Source organism: Erinaceus europaeus, chromosome 13, assembly GCF_950295315.1.
Source record: "Erinaceus europaeus chromosome 13, mEriEur2.1, whole genome shotgun sequence".
NCBI lineage: Eukaryota > Metazoa > Chordata > Mammalia > Eulipotyphla > Erinaceidae > Erinaceus > Erinaceus europaeus.
Genome location: NC_080174.1, coordinates 84,907,014 through 84,921,889, shown reverse-complemented (window position 1 = coordinate 84,921,889; position 14,876 = coordinate 84,907,014). Strand labels below are relative to the sequence as shown.

Below are 14,876 nucleotides of genomic sequence, written 5' to 3'. Positions count from 1 at the left end.
GAGCCACAGAGCATAAATAAAAATCAGAAACTTACCAATAATTCTGGAGGTAACATAAGTAAAGTCCAAGTCTCCTTTTGTGTAGCTAAAGTGAAGACAAGAAAATGCACTCATTAAAATGATTCAAATAGGACACAGTTCATTCCTTCATCCCTTGTCCACTATGGCCTGGGACACTTCCTCTTCGTAAGCATATCTTGACTTCCCTTAGGTCCTTCTCTCTAGTAAAGGAGGATCAGTAAGAGGAGATAGCGCCTCCTACAAAGCTTAAGTCTGTCACTCTAAACAAGTATACCGCAGTGTCTCTGCTACATGCACCTTCATAAACAGAACAAATCTCAGAATAGAGAACAACGCCTTCTTATGAACACTGATCATTGCAGTCCCTTTGCCTACACAGAAATATTCCAAAGTAAGTAGGAGATAAAAAGAGAACTGCTGGGAGTCTGGCAGCAGCGCAGTGGATCACGCTCAGATGGCACAAAGTCCAAGGACCGGAGTAAAGATCCCCGTGCGAGCCCCCGGCTCCCCACCTGTAGGGGGGTTGCTTCACAAGTGGTGAAGCAGGTCTGCAGGTGTCTCTCCTTCTCTCCCCCTCTCTGTCTTCCCCTCCTTTCTCCATTTCTCTCTCTTATCCAACAACAAGGACATCAATAATAACTACAACAAAAGGGAATAAATAAATATTTTTTAAAAAGAGAGAACTGGGAGTTGGGCAGTAGCGCAGCAGGTTAAGTGCAGGTGGCGTGAAGTGCAAGGACCAGCATAAGGATCCCGGTTTGAGCCTCCGGCTCCTCACCTGCAAGGGAGTCGCTTCACAGGTGGTGAAGTAGGTGTCTATCTTTCTCTCCCTCTCTGGCTTCCCCTCCTCTCTCCATTTCTCTCTGTCCTACCCAACAATGATGACATCAATAACAATAATTACTACAACAATAAACAGCAAGGGCAACAAAAAGGAATAAATAAATAATATTAAAAAGAGAGAGAGAACTGCTGCGGGTTAGGACATGATACAGCTGGTGACCGTGAGCAGGTACCCAGGTTCAAGTCCCCCGCCCCCCCCATGCAGGGGGAAGCTCTTCACAACTGGAGAGGCAGTGCTGCACATGTCTCTCTTTCCCTGTCTCTCCTTTCCCTCCTTACTCTCTGTCCTACCCAAAAAAATTAACAACAAGTAAATGTTTTAGAAATACTTTTAAAAGGAAAAAGCTCATGGAGGGTGAACAATATGCATCCCTTTTCTTCCCACTAGACCCTACCAAAGGATTAAGAGATCATTCTTGCCTTTGCCTTTTACTCTTTAAAATGTTTATTAATGTAATGGGACTTGACATTTTATGATTGAAAATTCATACTGTAACTTAAAGTAACTCCAGAACTTTCTCATACCTATGAATAAAAAGTAATTCATAGTTCCTATTTGTAAGATTATTCATATGTTAGAAAGGTAGAAAAACCCCTAAATAAATTCTAAAGGGCTATTAAGACACAAGATTCTGGGGACTGGCTGAGCGTACATGTTGTAATGCGTTAGGACCAACGCTCACACCTCCAGTCCACACCTGCAGGGGGAACTTCACAAGTGGCAAAGCAGAGAAGCAGTGATTACATCCTATGTTCTAATATGATATCTGCCCTTGTTACCTATGTGACCTCAGACAAATTAATCGAATGCTTTGAGTGATATTTGTACACCCTGGTAAGATTTGTGTTTTGTGAGTGAACTGAGAATTAAATAAGATAGTAATGTTCATGCAATGAACATAACGAACCATTTTTTAAAAAGTTTTATTATTATTTTTTTTTCCTCCAGGGTGATTGCTGGGCTCGGTGCCTGACCATGAATCCACCGCTCCTGGAGGCCATTTTTCCCCCTTTTGTTGCCCTTGTTGTTGTAGCCGCGTTGTGGTTATTATTATTGCCATTGTTGATGTTGTTCATTGTTGGATAGGACAGAGAGCAATGGAGAGAGGAGGGGAAGACAGAGAGGGGGAGAGAAAGACAGACACCTGCAGACCTGCTTCACCGCCTGTGAAGCGACTCCCCTGCAGGTAGGGAGCCGGGGGCTCGAACCGGGATCCTTCTGCCGGTCCCTGCGCTTTGCGCCACGTGCGCTTAACCCACTGTGCCACCGCCCAACCCCCATGAACTATTTTTTATAAAAGTTGAAAAATGCTCATGGGACTCAAGTCACAGTAAAGGAATACAGTGAAGGCAGAGTCTTGTATCACTTATTTATTTATTTACTTATTTATTGGGTAGAGATAGAGAGAAATCAAAAGGAATGGGGAAGGTAGGGAGAGAGAAAGAGAGACACCTGTATCACTACTTCACCAAGCCAGGAACAGCAATAACTCTAACTGACCAATGAACCTCATCTTTATAGCTTACGCTTGGAGTTTCCAAATGAATCAGTACGCGGCTTCAACATTTCCCAATTAGATTCCATGCAAACAGATCACAAAATTGACCGTCTGTGACCCGGACAAAGCAGCTAGCAAATAACCAAATGCTCTGGGAGCAGGGAATGCCACTAGCCTAACTGGGAAGAATGCACGTACCTGGCAACGGACTGTATGACTCTAGAAGATGTGTCTTTGAGGGTATCTTTCAAGTTGTCCTTGAGGTTACTGAAGAGCCTCCCTGCACCTCCTTTCACCATTTCAAAGAGCCCTCCTCCGTAGCTGGGCTCCATGTCTGGAGATGAGGCACCTGCCCAAGCAACACAGAAAGGGAGGTGATCATACAGACCACACTGAGAAGCAACCTCACCTCACTTTTCAAACACATAGACGGCATTCCATCTGTGGGGATGTCTGGGACAGCTCTTCCTGAAATCCCACCTTGCTCTTAGAATTTACCACCTCTGGACTACGGTGATGCAACTGGTCCTCAGAGACCCAGGCTGGCTCTTCACTGAGTCCCAGGGACAGAAACATCTGGAGCTGCAGAGACAACCTGACAGCCACTAGTCAGACGTGCCAAATGAGCTTTTGAAATATGATTAGTATTAACTAAGATGGGCTGTGAGAACAGAACGCTCCCCACCTATCAGAGTGCCAAAAATAAATAACATCAATAATATAAATATCTCATGAGGCACTGTGGCAGTAGCTCAGGGATGGAGTCTCACATGCCCTGGGTTTGATTCCCAGCAGGCACTAGAAACCCTCACTGGGAGTCGGGCGGTAGTGCAGCATGTTAAGCGCACATAGCGCGAAGCACAAGGACCGGCAGAAGGATCCCGGTTTGAGGCCCCGGCTCCCCACCTGCAGGGGAGTCACTTCACAGGCGGTGAAGCAGGTCTGCAGGTGTCTATCTTTCTCTCCCCCTCTCTGTCTTCCCCTCCTCTCTCCATTTCTCTCTGTCCTATCTAACAACGATAACATCAATAACAACAACAATAATAACTACAAAAACAAGGGCAACAAAAGGGAAAATAAATAAATAAAATTTAAAAAAGAAACCCTCATTAACATTTTACACAGAGTCCATGTAAACATTGTAATATCTTGGATATATTAAATCAAAGAGCTTGTAATGTCACATTAATTTCATTTATACCTTTTGACTCTTTAAAAATTATTTATTTATTTATTTATTGCCTCTAGGGTTATTGCTGGGGCTCAGTGCCTGCACTACAAACCCACTGCTCCCAGAGGCCATTTTAAAAATTTTGTTGCCCTTGCTATTACTGTATTGTTATTGTTTTTATTGCTGTTGTTGTTGGATAGGACAGAGAGAAATAGAGAGAGGAGGGGAAGACAGAGGGGGGGAGAGGAAGACAGACACCTGCAGACCTGCTTCACCGCTTGCGAAGCGACTCCCCTGCAGGTGGGGAGCCGTAGGCTTGAACTGGGATCCTTATGCCGGTCCTTGCGCTTTGTGCCACCTGCGCTTAACCCACTGCACTACCGCCCGACTCCCTCCCTAACAGTTCTTATCCTCACTGTTCTCTCTTTGTCTCTCTGCTTGCTTGCTCTCTCTCCTGTATCAACCATCAAATTTTGAGATCTTCTTTGGTCTAGAATAGGAGTTGTGTGACAAAGCTCCAAGCTGACCTTTGGTGAATGTTATGTAAGTGAGGAGTAACCCTTTATTATTAGAAAACACAGATATCTGGGGATTTCTCAGTGTTTCCTTTCATACATAAAATTTAAAAAACAAAATATGTACTTGGGAGTTGGGTGGTAGCGCAGCGGTTAAGCACACGTGGTGCAAAGTGCAAGGACTGGAGTAAGGATCCCAGTTCAAGCCCCCGGCTCCCCACCTGCAGGGGAGTCGCTTCACAGGCGGTGAAGCAGGTCTGCAGGTGTCTTATCTTTCTCTCCCCCTTTCTGTCTTCCCCTCCTCTCTCTATTTCTCTCTGTCCTATCCAACATCATCAACAACAATAAAAACAGCAAGGGCAACAAAAGGGAAAACAAATAAATATAATAAAAAAAATTTTTTAATTTGTACTTAAAGCATAAATATATATATATATACATATATATCATTATTTAAAAGATCTTAATGAATAGCGAGTAGTAATGGGATGGAAGATAGTCACCTTGCTCTGTGCACAGATGGGGCTGGAGCCTGTGGCACCATATGGAAGCAGCACCAAACTCAGGGCCAGAAAAAACTCCAGGAATGATGGAGTGATATTGTGGTATCTCTCCTCTCTCTTTCACTGTCTCCCTGAAATTAAAAGGGGTGGGGTAGGGGACAAAGCCTGCCAGGAATAGTGGAATAGTGCAGGTGAGAGGTCCCAATGGGCAGTAAAAATTCTTTTTGGAATAAAAACTATTATTGCTAACCCCTGGTTGGTATTAGTTGCTAGATATTCTTTTAGGCACTGTGTCTATATGCACTGTTTGATCTGCATAGGATAGTAACAAAGTAGATGGTATCATTATTCCATTTTAGGTAGCATAAAATTGAAGACACAGTGGTCAAGAAAGCTTCTAGGTGGTGTGTCAGATCAAACCCGGCCCACAGGAATAGCAAAGCAAACACTCTCCTAGGTGAGTAATCTTGTCAGTCTCCTCAAGCAATATATTAATACTGCTTTCTGTGTACACATGTCATAAATAAATGGTTTATGTGTGTATATATTTGTGTGTGTGTTTACACATACACACACACACTATTTCAGGGGCCAGGAGGTAGTGTATCGGGTTAAGCACACATAATGTGAAGTGCAAGAACTGGCACAAGGATCCTGGGGCTCCCCACCTGTGGGGGGGGTCCCCTTCACAAGTGGTGAAGCAGGTCTGCAGGTGTCTGTCTTTTTCTACCCCTCTCTGTCTTCCCCTCTTCTCTCAATTTCACTCTGTCCCATCCAACAACAACAATGAAAAAAAGATGGCCGCCAGGAGCAGTGGATTCATAGTGCAGGCACTGAGCCCCAGTGATAACCCTGGAGACAAAATAAATAAAAAAATATATATGTATATATATATTTACATATAAAACTGTTTCTTCACTCATCATAGTTGAAAATTCACTTTTCTTAGCTCACTTGAAGTATGTATTCACTATCTTTAATGATAGCTATAGCATAGCAAACAATCTGACTATGAACACATCAGCTTCTATACATGTGGGAAATTCTCTGAGGTTACATCAAGGAGTGGGATTTGCTAGTAGGCAGGATATATGCATCTTGAATTTTATAGGTATCGACAAATCATTTTCTGAAGTCATCGTGCCAGTTAAAATTCTTACTAGAGGGGGTCGGGCGGTGGCACAGTGGGTTAAGCGCACGTGGCGCAAAGCGCAGGGACCGCATAAGGATCCCAGTTCGAGCCCCCGGCTCCCCACCTGCAGTGGAGTCACTTCACAGGCGGTGAAGCAGGTCTGCAGGTGTCTATCTTTCTCTCCCCCTCTTTCTCTGTCTTCCCCTCCTCTCTCCATTTCTCTCTGTCCTATCCAACAACAAAGCAACGTCAACAATGGCAATAATAACCACAACGAGGCTGCAACAACTAGGGCAACAAAAAAGGGGGAAAATGGCCTCCAGGAGCGGTGGATTCATGGTGCAGGCACCGAGCCCAGCAATAACCCTGGAGGGGAAAAAAAAAAAATTCTTACTAGAAGTCCCAAGAAGCTCCCTCACTCGATATTCTCCTTAATATTTGGCATTATCAGACTTTCAGACCTCAAATTCTATGGCAGGGTCATTGTAGTCAAAACTACCTGGTATTGTATACTACCTGGGATAAAACAGACAAATAGAATAGAATCGAAATCCAGAAATAAAACCTCATATCTATGAACAATTAATTTTTGACAACGGGGCAGAAAATATTAAATGGGGAAAGGAGAGTTTCTTCAACAAATAGTATTAGGAAAGTTGGGCTGAAACATGCAAATAGATGAAATTGGATCACCACATATCACAAATACACAAAAGTCAACTCCAGCGGGATTAAAAACATGGATATTAAGACCAGAAACCACTAATGCATAGAAGAAAACACTGGAAGAACGCTTTATGCTCTATGCTTTGTAAATATCTTCCAAGACTCAAATCCAACAGCAAGAGAAATAAAAATAATGGGACTACATCAAACTAAAAAGCTTCCGCATAGCAAAGAGAACCATCATCAAAACAGAAAAACAGCCTAGAGAATGGGGAGTCTTTAGACACCATACATTAGATAAAGAGATAGTCACCTAAATATATAAAGAACTCACTAGATTCAGCAAAAAAGAATAATAGTAGTAATGTGGAAAGGACATGGGGAGCCTCTTTACCAAGGAAGAGCTGTAGAGGGCCCACAGACCACATGAAAAAACACTCCAAGTCACTGACTATCAGCGAAAAGCAAATCAAGACAACAGTGATACCTCGTTACACCTGTGAAAATGTCACATTAGAAAGGACAGAAACAACAAACGTTCATGGGCATGTGAGGGGAAAAGAACCCTTCTACACTTTGATGGGAATGTAAATTGATCCAGCTCCATGGGAAAGCAGTAAGGAGATTTCTCAGAACAAAAGAAATGGATCTACTCTCTGACCTGGGGATTTAGCCAAAGGAAATGAACACACCCATCTAAAAACTATCACTGTGCACATGTTCATAGAAGCACAGTTTGTAGTAGCTCAGACTTGGAGAGGTGAGGTTCTGGGACGCACTGGTGAAGTCATCTGTCTAGGAAGTTCAGGATGAAATCATAGGAGCATTCGAACTTGGTACAAGGCTGTGGTAGTGAGTTTCTGGAGATATCCTGGTTGTATTTTTGTTGAGTTTTCAGGTGATTTTTATTGTTATTTTTTCTTTCTATTTTATCAGGATCACAATCCAAAACGGTTTCTACTCCATAGCCATTCCTCTGGAAGTCCCTGAATAACCCAAATTTTGAAGCAACCCAGATGCCCAAGGACAGATGAGTGGCTAAGTTGTGGTATATCTACACAATGGAATACTTCTTAACTGTTAAAAAATGATGACATCATCCCCTTTACCTTATCTTGGACGGAGCTTCAAATCATGTGATATGAGATAAACCAAAGAGAAAAGGACAAATGCTAGCTGATGTCACTTACAGGTGAAACTTTAAAAAGCAAAGGCAGAAAGGAGATAAAAAACAAAGTAAAATTTGGACTGGGCTTGGTGTGTTGCACCAAAGCAAATGACTAGAGAAGAAGGGATTGGATGGGGCTTTAGAGTCCTGGTGCATCATGTAGAAAAGGGGGCTAACCTGGGCTGAGGGTGTTTTGCAGACACCTGTCATGGGTAGATCAGAACTTGTACCCACCCATGTATTAACAACTTTACTGTAAACCATCATCCCCCCTACACACACACACACAAACACACACACACACACACACAAATAATAATAAAAATATAGCAGCACAAACAAATATAGAAGCCAGACCTTCCACCTTCTGTATCCCACAATGACCCTGGGTCCATACTCCCAGAGGGATAAAGAATAGGAAAGCTATCAGGGGAGGGGATGGGATACAGAGTTCTGGTGGTGGGAATCATGTGGAGTTGTACCCCTCTTATCCTATGGTTTTGTCCATGATTCCTTTTTATAAATAAAATAAAAACCCCATTTTTATTCAAAGTTACCGCTCCCATCTTCTCTCTAACTGGCAACTTCATGCTGGAACAGACCACAAGAGGCTATTAGGAGAGATGTCTCCTTGACAATCTCAACACTAGACTCTCATCTTCACTCAGACTGTACATTATGTTTACTAAAATCTTAGAATCTGGGACCGGTGGCGGTGCCTGGTTGAGCGCATATGTTACAATACACAAGGATGAGGGTCTAACGCCACCCTTTCCCTGGCCCCCACCTGCAGGGGAGAAGTTTCACAAGTAGTGAAGCAGAGCTGCAGGTGTCTCTGTCTCTTTCCCTCTTCCCCTCAGTTTCTGGCTGTCTCTATCCAATAAATAAATAAAGATAATAAAAAATATTTTCAAAATATCTTAGAACCAAAAAAAAAAAAAAAAAAAAGAACCACCAATCAGAATCCATCTGTGTTTGGGAGTCGGGCAGTAGCACAGTGGATTAAGCACACGTGGCACAAAGTACAAGGACCCACGTAAGGATCTCAGTTCGAGCCCCCGGCTCCCCACCTGCAGGGGAGTCGCTTCACAAGCGGTGAAGCAGGTCTGCAGATGTCTATCTTAATCTCCCCATCTCTATCTTCCCCTCCTCTCTCCATTTCTCTCTGTCCTATCCAACAACGATGACAATAATAACTACAACAATAAAAAAAAGGGCAACAAAAGGGAAAAATAGATAAATAAAACATTTAAAAAATATTAAAAAAACAGAATCCATCTGTGGCCTTTTAATACCCAGAGTACATGTCAAACACTACAGGATACAAAAATGAGAAGTGATGCATTATTTAACTTTGTCCTGATGGTTCTTACAGACAGTCTGGTTTTCCCTGTTGAACTATAAGAAGGACATAAACAGAGATTCTCCAAAGGACATGTGAGCCTCCCCTAATTGGAAAAAAGTGAGGCGAGGCAGAAAAAACGAAAATTAAAAAATGATACAACAAAGAGAGAAACTGCAACGAGAGAGTGGTAGGTGGAAGAAAAACACTGGGTGTAGTAGATTGTCAGTCAACAAATTACAGCCCAGGGGTCAAATCCAATCTTCTTCCTGTACTTGTTCAGTGTATGATAAAAGAATGACTTTCACATTTTCAAATGGTTTTTTCAGAAAGGACAATATTTAACAAGATGAAACTGGCATGAAGGTCAAATTTCAATACATCTAAGTTTTCTTAGAACACAGGCACACAATGTTACACAATTCAGTTACACAATGTCCGTGTTTGCTTTCATGTAACCACGGTAGGACAAAGCAGCTGTGACAGAGATCTTATAACCCACAAAGTATTTATTTACTTTCTGGTCCTTTACAGAAAAGAAAAAAGTTTTCTAATTTCTGCACTAGATGATTGGGGGTACCTTGATACTTTTCTAATAGCTTGAATTAAAAGCACTCCTAGGTGAAAAGAACACACCTGGGCTTGCTAATGGATCATGAGAATCTGAGGACCTCAGAGGGTGGGAGTGGGGGTGGGAGGCCAGTCACAGAAGAGAACATAGAGCAGCAGGCCAATCAAACAGAAAGACCCAGGTCTGTCACCAAGCCTCCATTCAGAGTCTTGTTCTGTGAAGTAAACATCAGAGAACAGCTTTCTGCTCTCATACCATTTCTCTCTCTGTCTCTCTCCCTCTCTCTCTCTTTAATTTTACTAGTAATTTAATAATTATTTACAAGATTGTAAGATAACAGGGGTGTAGTTCCACACAGTTCCCACTATCAGAATTCCGTGTTTCCTCCCTTCCACTGGAAGCTTCCCTATTCTTTATTCCTCTGGGAGTATGGACCCAGGATCATTACAGCGTGCAGAAAGTGACCAGTCTGGCTTCTGTAACTGTTTCTTCATAGGACATGCGTGTTGGCAGGTGAATTCTGTCTTTCCCTAGTTGGGTAGGGCTCTGGAGAGGTGAGACGTCAGGATACACTGGTGAGGTTGTCTGCCCAAGGAAGTCAGGATGGAATCTTAATAGCATCTACATCTTAGTGGCTGATCACATAACATCTCTAAGAATATAATAAACGCATTTTCAGAGAAATCCTAATGTTCTAGAGATAAGGAAAATATCATACCTCTGGCAAGTCATGGGAATTCACACATGTATAATCTGAGTAGTTCTTTTTATTTATTTATAAAAAGGAAACACTGACAAAACCATAGGATAAGAGGGGTACAACTCCACACAATTCCCACCACCAGAACTCTATATCCCATCCCCTCCCCTGACTGCTTTCCTAGTCTTTATCCCTCTGGGGGTATGGACCCAAGGTCATTGTGGGATACAGAAGGTGGAAGGTCTGGCTTCTGTACACAGCAGCACAAAATTAGTATCTCTTATGAAAGAATCTCTGCTTCTTACTGAGCTGCTAGGTATTTGCTCATTCACCTACATCACACACAACTTCTAAATCATCTGACAGTTATCTGGAATAGAATACAGTCTTAGGAAGGCCAGCACAAGTGATCAAGCTGTACTTGCCTGCTTTTATATAACTAGAATTATTTGAAAAATTAAAATGAGATAGTCCCATAAGTTTTTTTTTTTTTTTTTACTTATATATAGAGGTCAGTAGTTTTTTTTTTCTTTGTTTTGTTTTTTTTTCCTCCAGGGTTATCACTGGGGCTCGGTGCCAGCACTACAAATCCACTGCTCCTGGAGGCTACTTTTCCCATTTTGTTGCCCGTGTTGTGGTTGTTATTGTTGTTATAGCTGTTGTTGTTGGATAGGACAGAGAGAAATCAGGAGAGGGGAAGAGAAAGATAGATACCTGCAGACCTGCTTCACTGCTTCTGAAGCGACCCCCCCCCCCACTTGCAGGTGAGGAGCTGGGGGCTTGAACCCAGATTCTTACGCTGATCTTTGCATGCTTAACCCGCTGTGCTACTGCCCAGCCCCTGTCCCATAACTTTTTTATCCAGTCCCCTGTCGAAGGGCATTTTGGTAGTTTCCAAGTTTTTGCTGCTATGAATAAAATCCACTGTGAAAATAGGGGTGCATGTATCCCTTCAAAGCAGTGTTATTATCTCTTTTGGATAAATGCCTAGGAGTGGAATTGCTGGATCATAAGGCATTTCTTGTATTTGATTAAGGATTGTCCATACTCTTCTCCAGAACAACAATTTGTTGGGCAGACGACCTCACCAATATCTCCTAGAAACTCACTCCTCTCCAGAGCCCTACCCAACTAAGGAAAGACAGAAACAGGCTAGAGGTGTGGACCAACCTGTCAGCATCTATGTCTAGTGGAGAAGCAATTACAAAAGCCAGAACTTCTTTATTCAGCAACCAATAAAGAATTTTGGTTCATACTCCCACAGGGGGAGAAATAACAGGGGAAGATGACCAGAGGGCTCTGAACTCTGACTCCATCAGGACCCATAGAGAGAAGAAGAAAAAGGAAGAACATTCAGAAATAGTAATAGGTATAGGCGTGACTCAGAAAGGAAGAGAAGGCAGGACCGTAGAAAAATGGGCAAATATATATAACTATAGGTTGATATTCACAGAAGTAATAGTCAACCCACATCTGTGGCCTTGGGAGAACTACTGCAGTTTCCAGTGAAGGGACTGGGGATTCAGAACTCTACTGGTGAGAGTAGTGTGGAATTATACCCCTTTTATCACGTAACTTCATAAATCAATATGAAATCACTAGTAATAAAGAAAAAGAATAGCTGGTTCATATGTTATTTCTATTATTATTATTACTATTATTTTATAAATCATACTTTTCTCAATAGAAACTACACCAATTTATATTTTTACCAGCAGTGTGTAAGGCAGGGCTAAGAAACCACTATGTAGATATAATCTGCATTGATTATGTGCAAGCATACTCCTTTGTTTTCAATATTAGTTGTTTCTTGTACTTTTTTTTTTGTCTCCAGAGTTATTGCTGGGGTTCGGTGCTTGCACTACAAATCCACTGCTCCTGGAGGCTATTTTTTTCCCTTTTGTTGACTTGTTGTTTATCATTGTTGTTATCATTATTGTTATTGCTGTCGGTTGTTGCTGGATAGGACAGAGAGAAATGGAGAGAGAAGGGGAAGACAGAGAGGAGGGAGAGATAGACACCTGCAGACCTGTTTCTCCGTGAAGCGACCACCCCCCCTGCAGGTGGGGAGCTGGTCATATGAGTTGTGGATATAGTTTGTATATTGAGCTTTTGTAAGATAGATTACTTTCAAATTATCATCTCCCATTTCAGTAAGTTGCTTGTGCATGTTGTTTATGTATATATAGAGATAGGTATATATTCCTGTTTTACTTTAATGAGAAAGAGGAGAGAGAAGGACACAGCAAGACACTGGAGCAGAATACTGTTTAGCTTTGGTTTACAATGATGCAAAGAATTGAGCCAGGAGACTTTAGAGCTTCAAGCTTACAAGTCCTTTTACATAATCAGTATATTATCTCCTCTGCCTGCCACAGCATTTTTTTTTTAACTGCCACTAAAGTTATCACTGAAGCTTGGTGCCTACACAACAAATCACAGCAGACTTTTCTTTCTTTCTTTCATTTTTTTTAGATAGGACAAAGAGAAATTGAGGGAGAAAGGGGGATAGAAAGGGAGAGAGAAAGGCAGAGACACCTCCCAACTTGCTTCAGTGTCTGTGAAGCTTCCACCCTGGAGACAGGGAAGCAGGGGCTCAAACCCAGTTCCTGTACCTGGTAATGAGTGTAACGAGTGCACTCACCAAAGTGCACGGCTGCCTGTCCTGCCTTTTGCTCTTGCTGATAGTTTTACATCAGTGTGCAGAGGATTTTCAGTTTGGTATGCTTCTGTTTATTTTTGCTTTTGTTTCCTGTCACTAAAAGCAAAGGCAGCTCTAAATCTGATGTTGCAGGGATTTGTTTGTTTGTTTGTTTGTTTGTTTTGCCTACATGGTACTTGTTTGGTTTTGGTCAGGGTTGGGGGCAGAAGGTTCAGTACTCTGTGTCAATACTTTTTTTAGATAGAACGAGGAGACAGAGGGAGTCGGGCGATAGCGCAACAGGTTAAGTGCACGTGTCACAAAGTGCAAGGACCAGCTTAAGGATCCCGGTTCGAGCCCCCGGCTCCCCACCTGCAGGGGAGTCGCTTCACAGACGATGAAGCAGGTCTGCAGGTGTCTGTCTTTCTCTCCTCCTCTCTGTCTTCCCCTCCTCTCTCCATTTCTCTCTGTCCTATCCAACAACGATGACATCAATAACAACAATAATAACTACAACAATAAAACAACAAGGGCAACAAAAGGGAATAAATAAATGTTAAAACATAATTTTAAAAAAAGAAAGAAAGAGGAGACAGGGAAAGATATCCCAGGACCAAGGTTCCCATGGGTGTGCTGAGGATCAGCCTGGGTTAAGCGCATGACAACACAGGCGCACTCTGACCTACGAGCCCTCCTGTCAGTGCACCTTCTACGTATTATGCTATCAGATCTTCTACTCAAGTTTTTAATGCATTTTAAAGTCTATTTCAGTTGCTCCTGGGGCTTCACTACTCCAAGCTGACTTCTTTTGGACACAAAAGAGTGAGACAGAGAAGCAGAGAGAAGAAATGATAGCCAGTCCCCAATTTTTTCTTCGATGCCGTAGGAGTTGGGCTCCAAACTAGACAGACACACTACTATCCAGTTATTTTGCCAGTGTTTATTCATTCTTCATGAACGTTTGCATGTGGCGTAAGGTAGCAGCCAAGTTTCATCCTTTTACATGTGGTTGTCCAGTTTTTCTAACTCCATCTGTGAAAGAGAGTTTCTATTCTCTACTATATGCTCTTGGGTCCCTGGTTTGAAACTGGTTGTATATATAGACATCTCATGTTTGTAAAAGAGAAAATATTTAAGTGTAAAGAAGTAATTCAAAGGCTGCAATAAATTTATGGTAATTGTTTTTAATGAACTGATTGATTTACTTGATAGGACAGAGAGAAATTGAGAAAGAAAGGGGAAATAGAGGAGACACAGGGGTCAGGAGATAGCGCAAGGACCCGGGTTCGAGCCTTCACTCCCCACCTGCTGTGAGGACGCTTCACAATCGGTGAAACAGGTCTGCAGGTGTCTATCTTCTTTCTCCCTTTCTATCTCCCTCCCCCCACCCCTCTCAATTTCTCTCTGTCCTATCGAATAAAATGGAAGGAAAGGAAAAGAGAACAAAATACCCACCTGGACCAGTGGATTCACAGTGCCGGCACCTAGCCTGGCAGTGATAACCCGGGAAGCAAGGGGAGGGGGAGAGACAGGTGGCGAGACACCCGCAGCATTGCTTCATTGCTAGTGAAGTTTCCCCCGGGTGGGTGGGGACTGGGGGTTAAGCCTGAAAGCTTGCTCACTGCAATGTGTGCACTGAGCCAGGAGTGCTACCACTCACCCCAGCAAATGCTAGGAATAATGACTGAAACGTGCTGAAAGGCTGCTATGAATCAGGGGCTGACCTAGATGCTCCTCCTGCATTAATTAATCTTCTCAATTACTCTACGAGGGAGATACCACTGCTGTCCTCAGGTTACACACAAAGAAACTGAAGTAAAACAAGAACACTACTACTAATAATAATAATAGCAATAATAATACACACTCAGCCTAGGTCCTAGAGTTAATAAACAAGCAAATTGGATTGCCTGCCATTGATCACCACACACAGAACACAAAATTACTTGTAAAAAAAAAAAAAAAAAAAAAGCAACATTCCCTACCTCAAGCACAAGGCGAGGCATGGAATGAAAATATTTCAGTCAAACCACACACCTCAATAATATGAAACTACATCTGGTTTAGATTGAATTTCTCAGTTGAATGAGCCACCTGGAGAAGT

At 42.4% G+C, this 14,876-nt stretch overlaps 1 protein-coding gene across 10 annotated transcripts in view; it reads right to left on the bottom strand.

Annotated features, from left to right (window-relative positions):
* The window catches only part of DNAJC6 (DnaJ heat shock protein family (Hsp40) member C6), a 214,234-nt gene that overhangs the window by 70,549 nt on the left and 128,809 nt on the right, over positions 1-14,876 (bottom strand). For 7 of the 10 annotated variants that reach the window (XM_060206346.1, XM_060206340.1, XM_060206342.1 and 4 more), the window contains 2 exons: positions 2,562-2,712; positions 36-85 (listed from right to left, as the gene is read on the bottom strand). In XM_060206346.1, the coding sequence (XP_060062329.1) occupies positions 36-85; positions 2,562-2,695 (184 nt within the window). In that variant the 5' untranslated portion in view covers positions 2,696-2,712. The remainder of the gene's footprint in view (positions 1-35; positions 86-2,561; positions 2,713-14,876) is intronic. The other 3 variants (XM_060206347.1, XM_060206349.1, XM_060206348.1) reach the window with 1 other exon arrangement.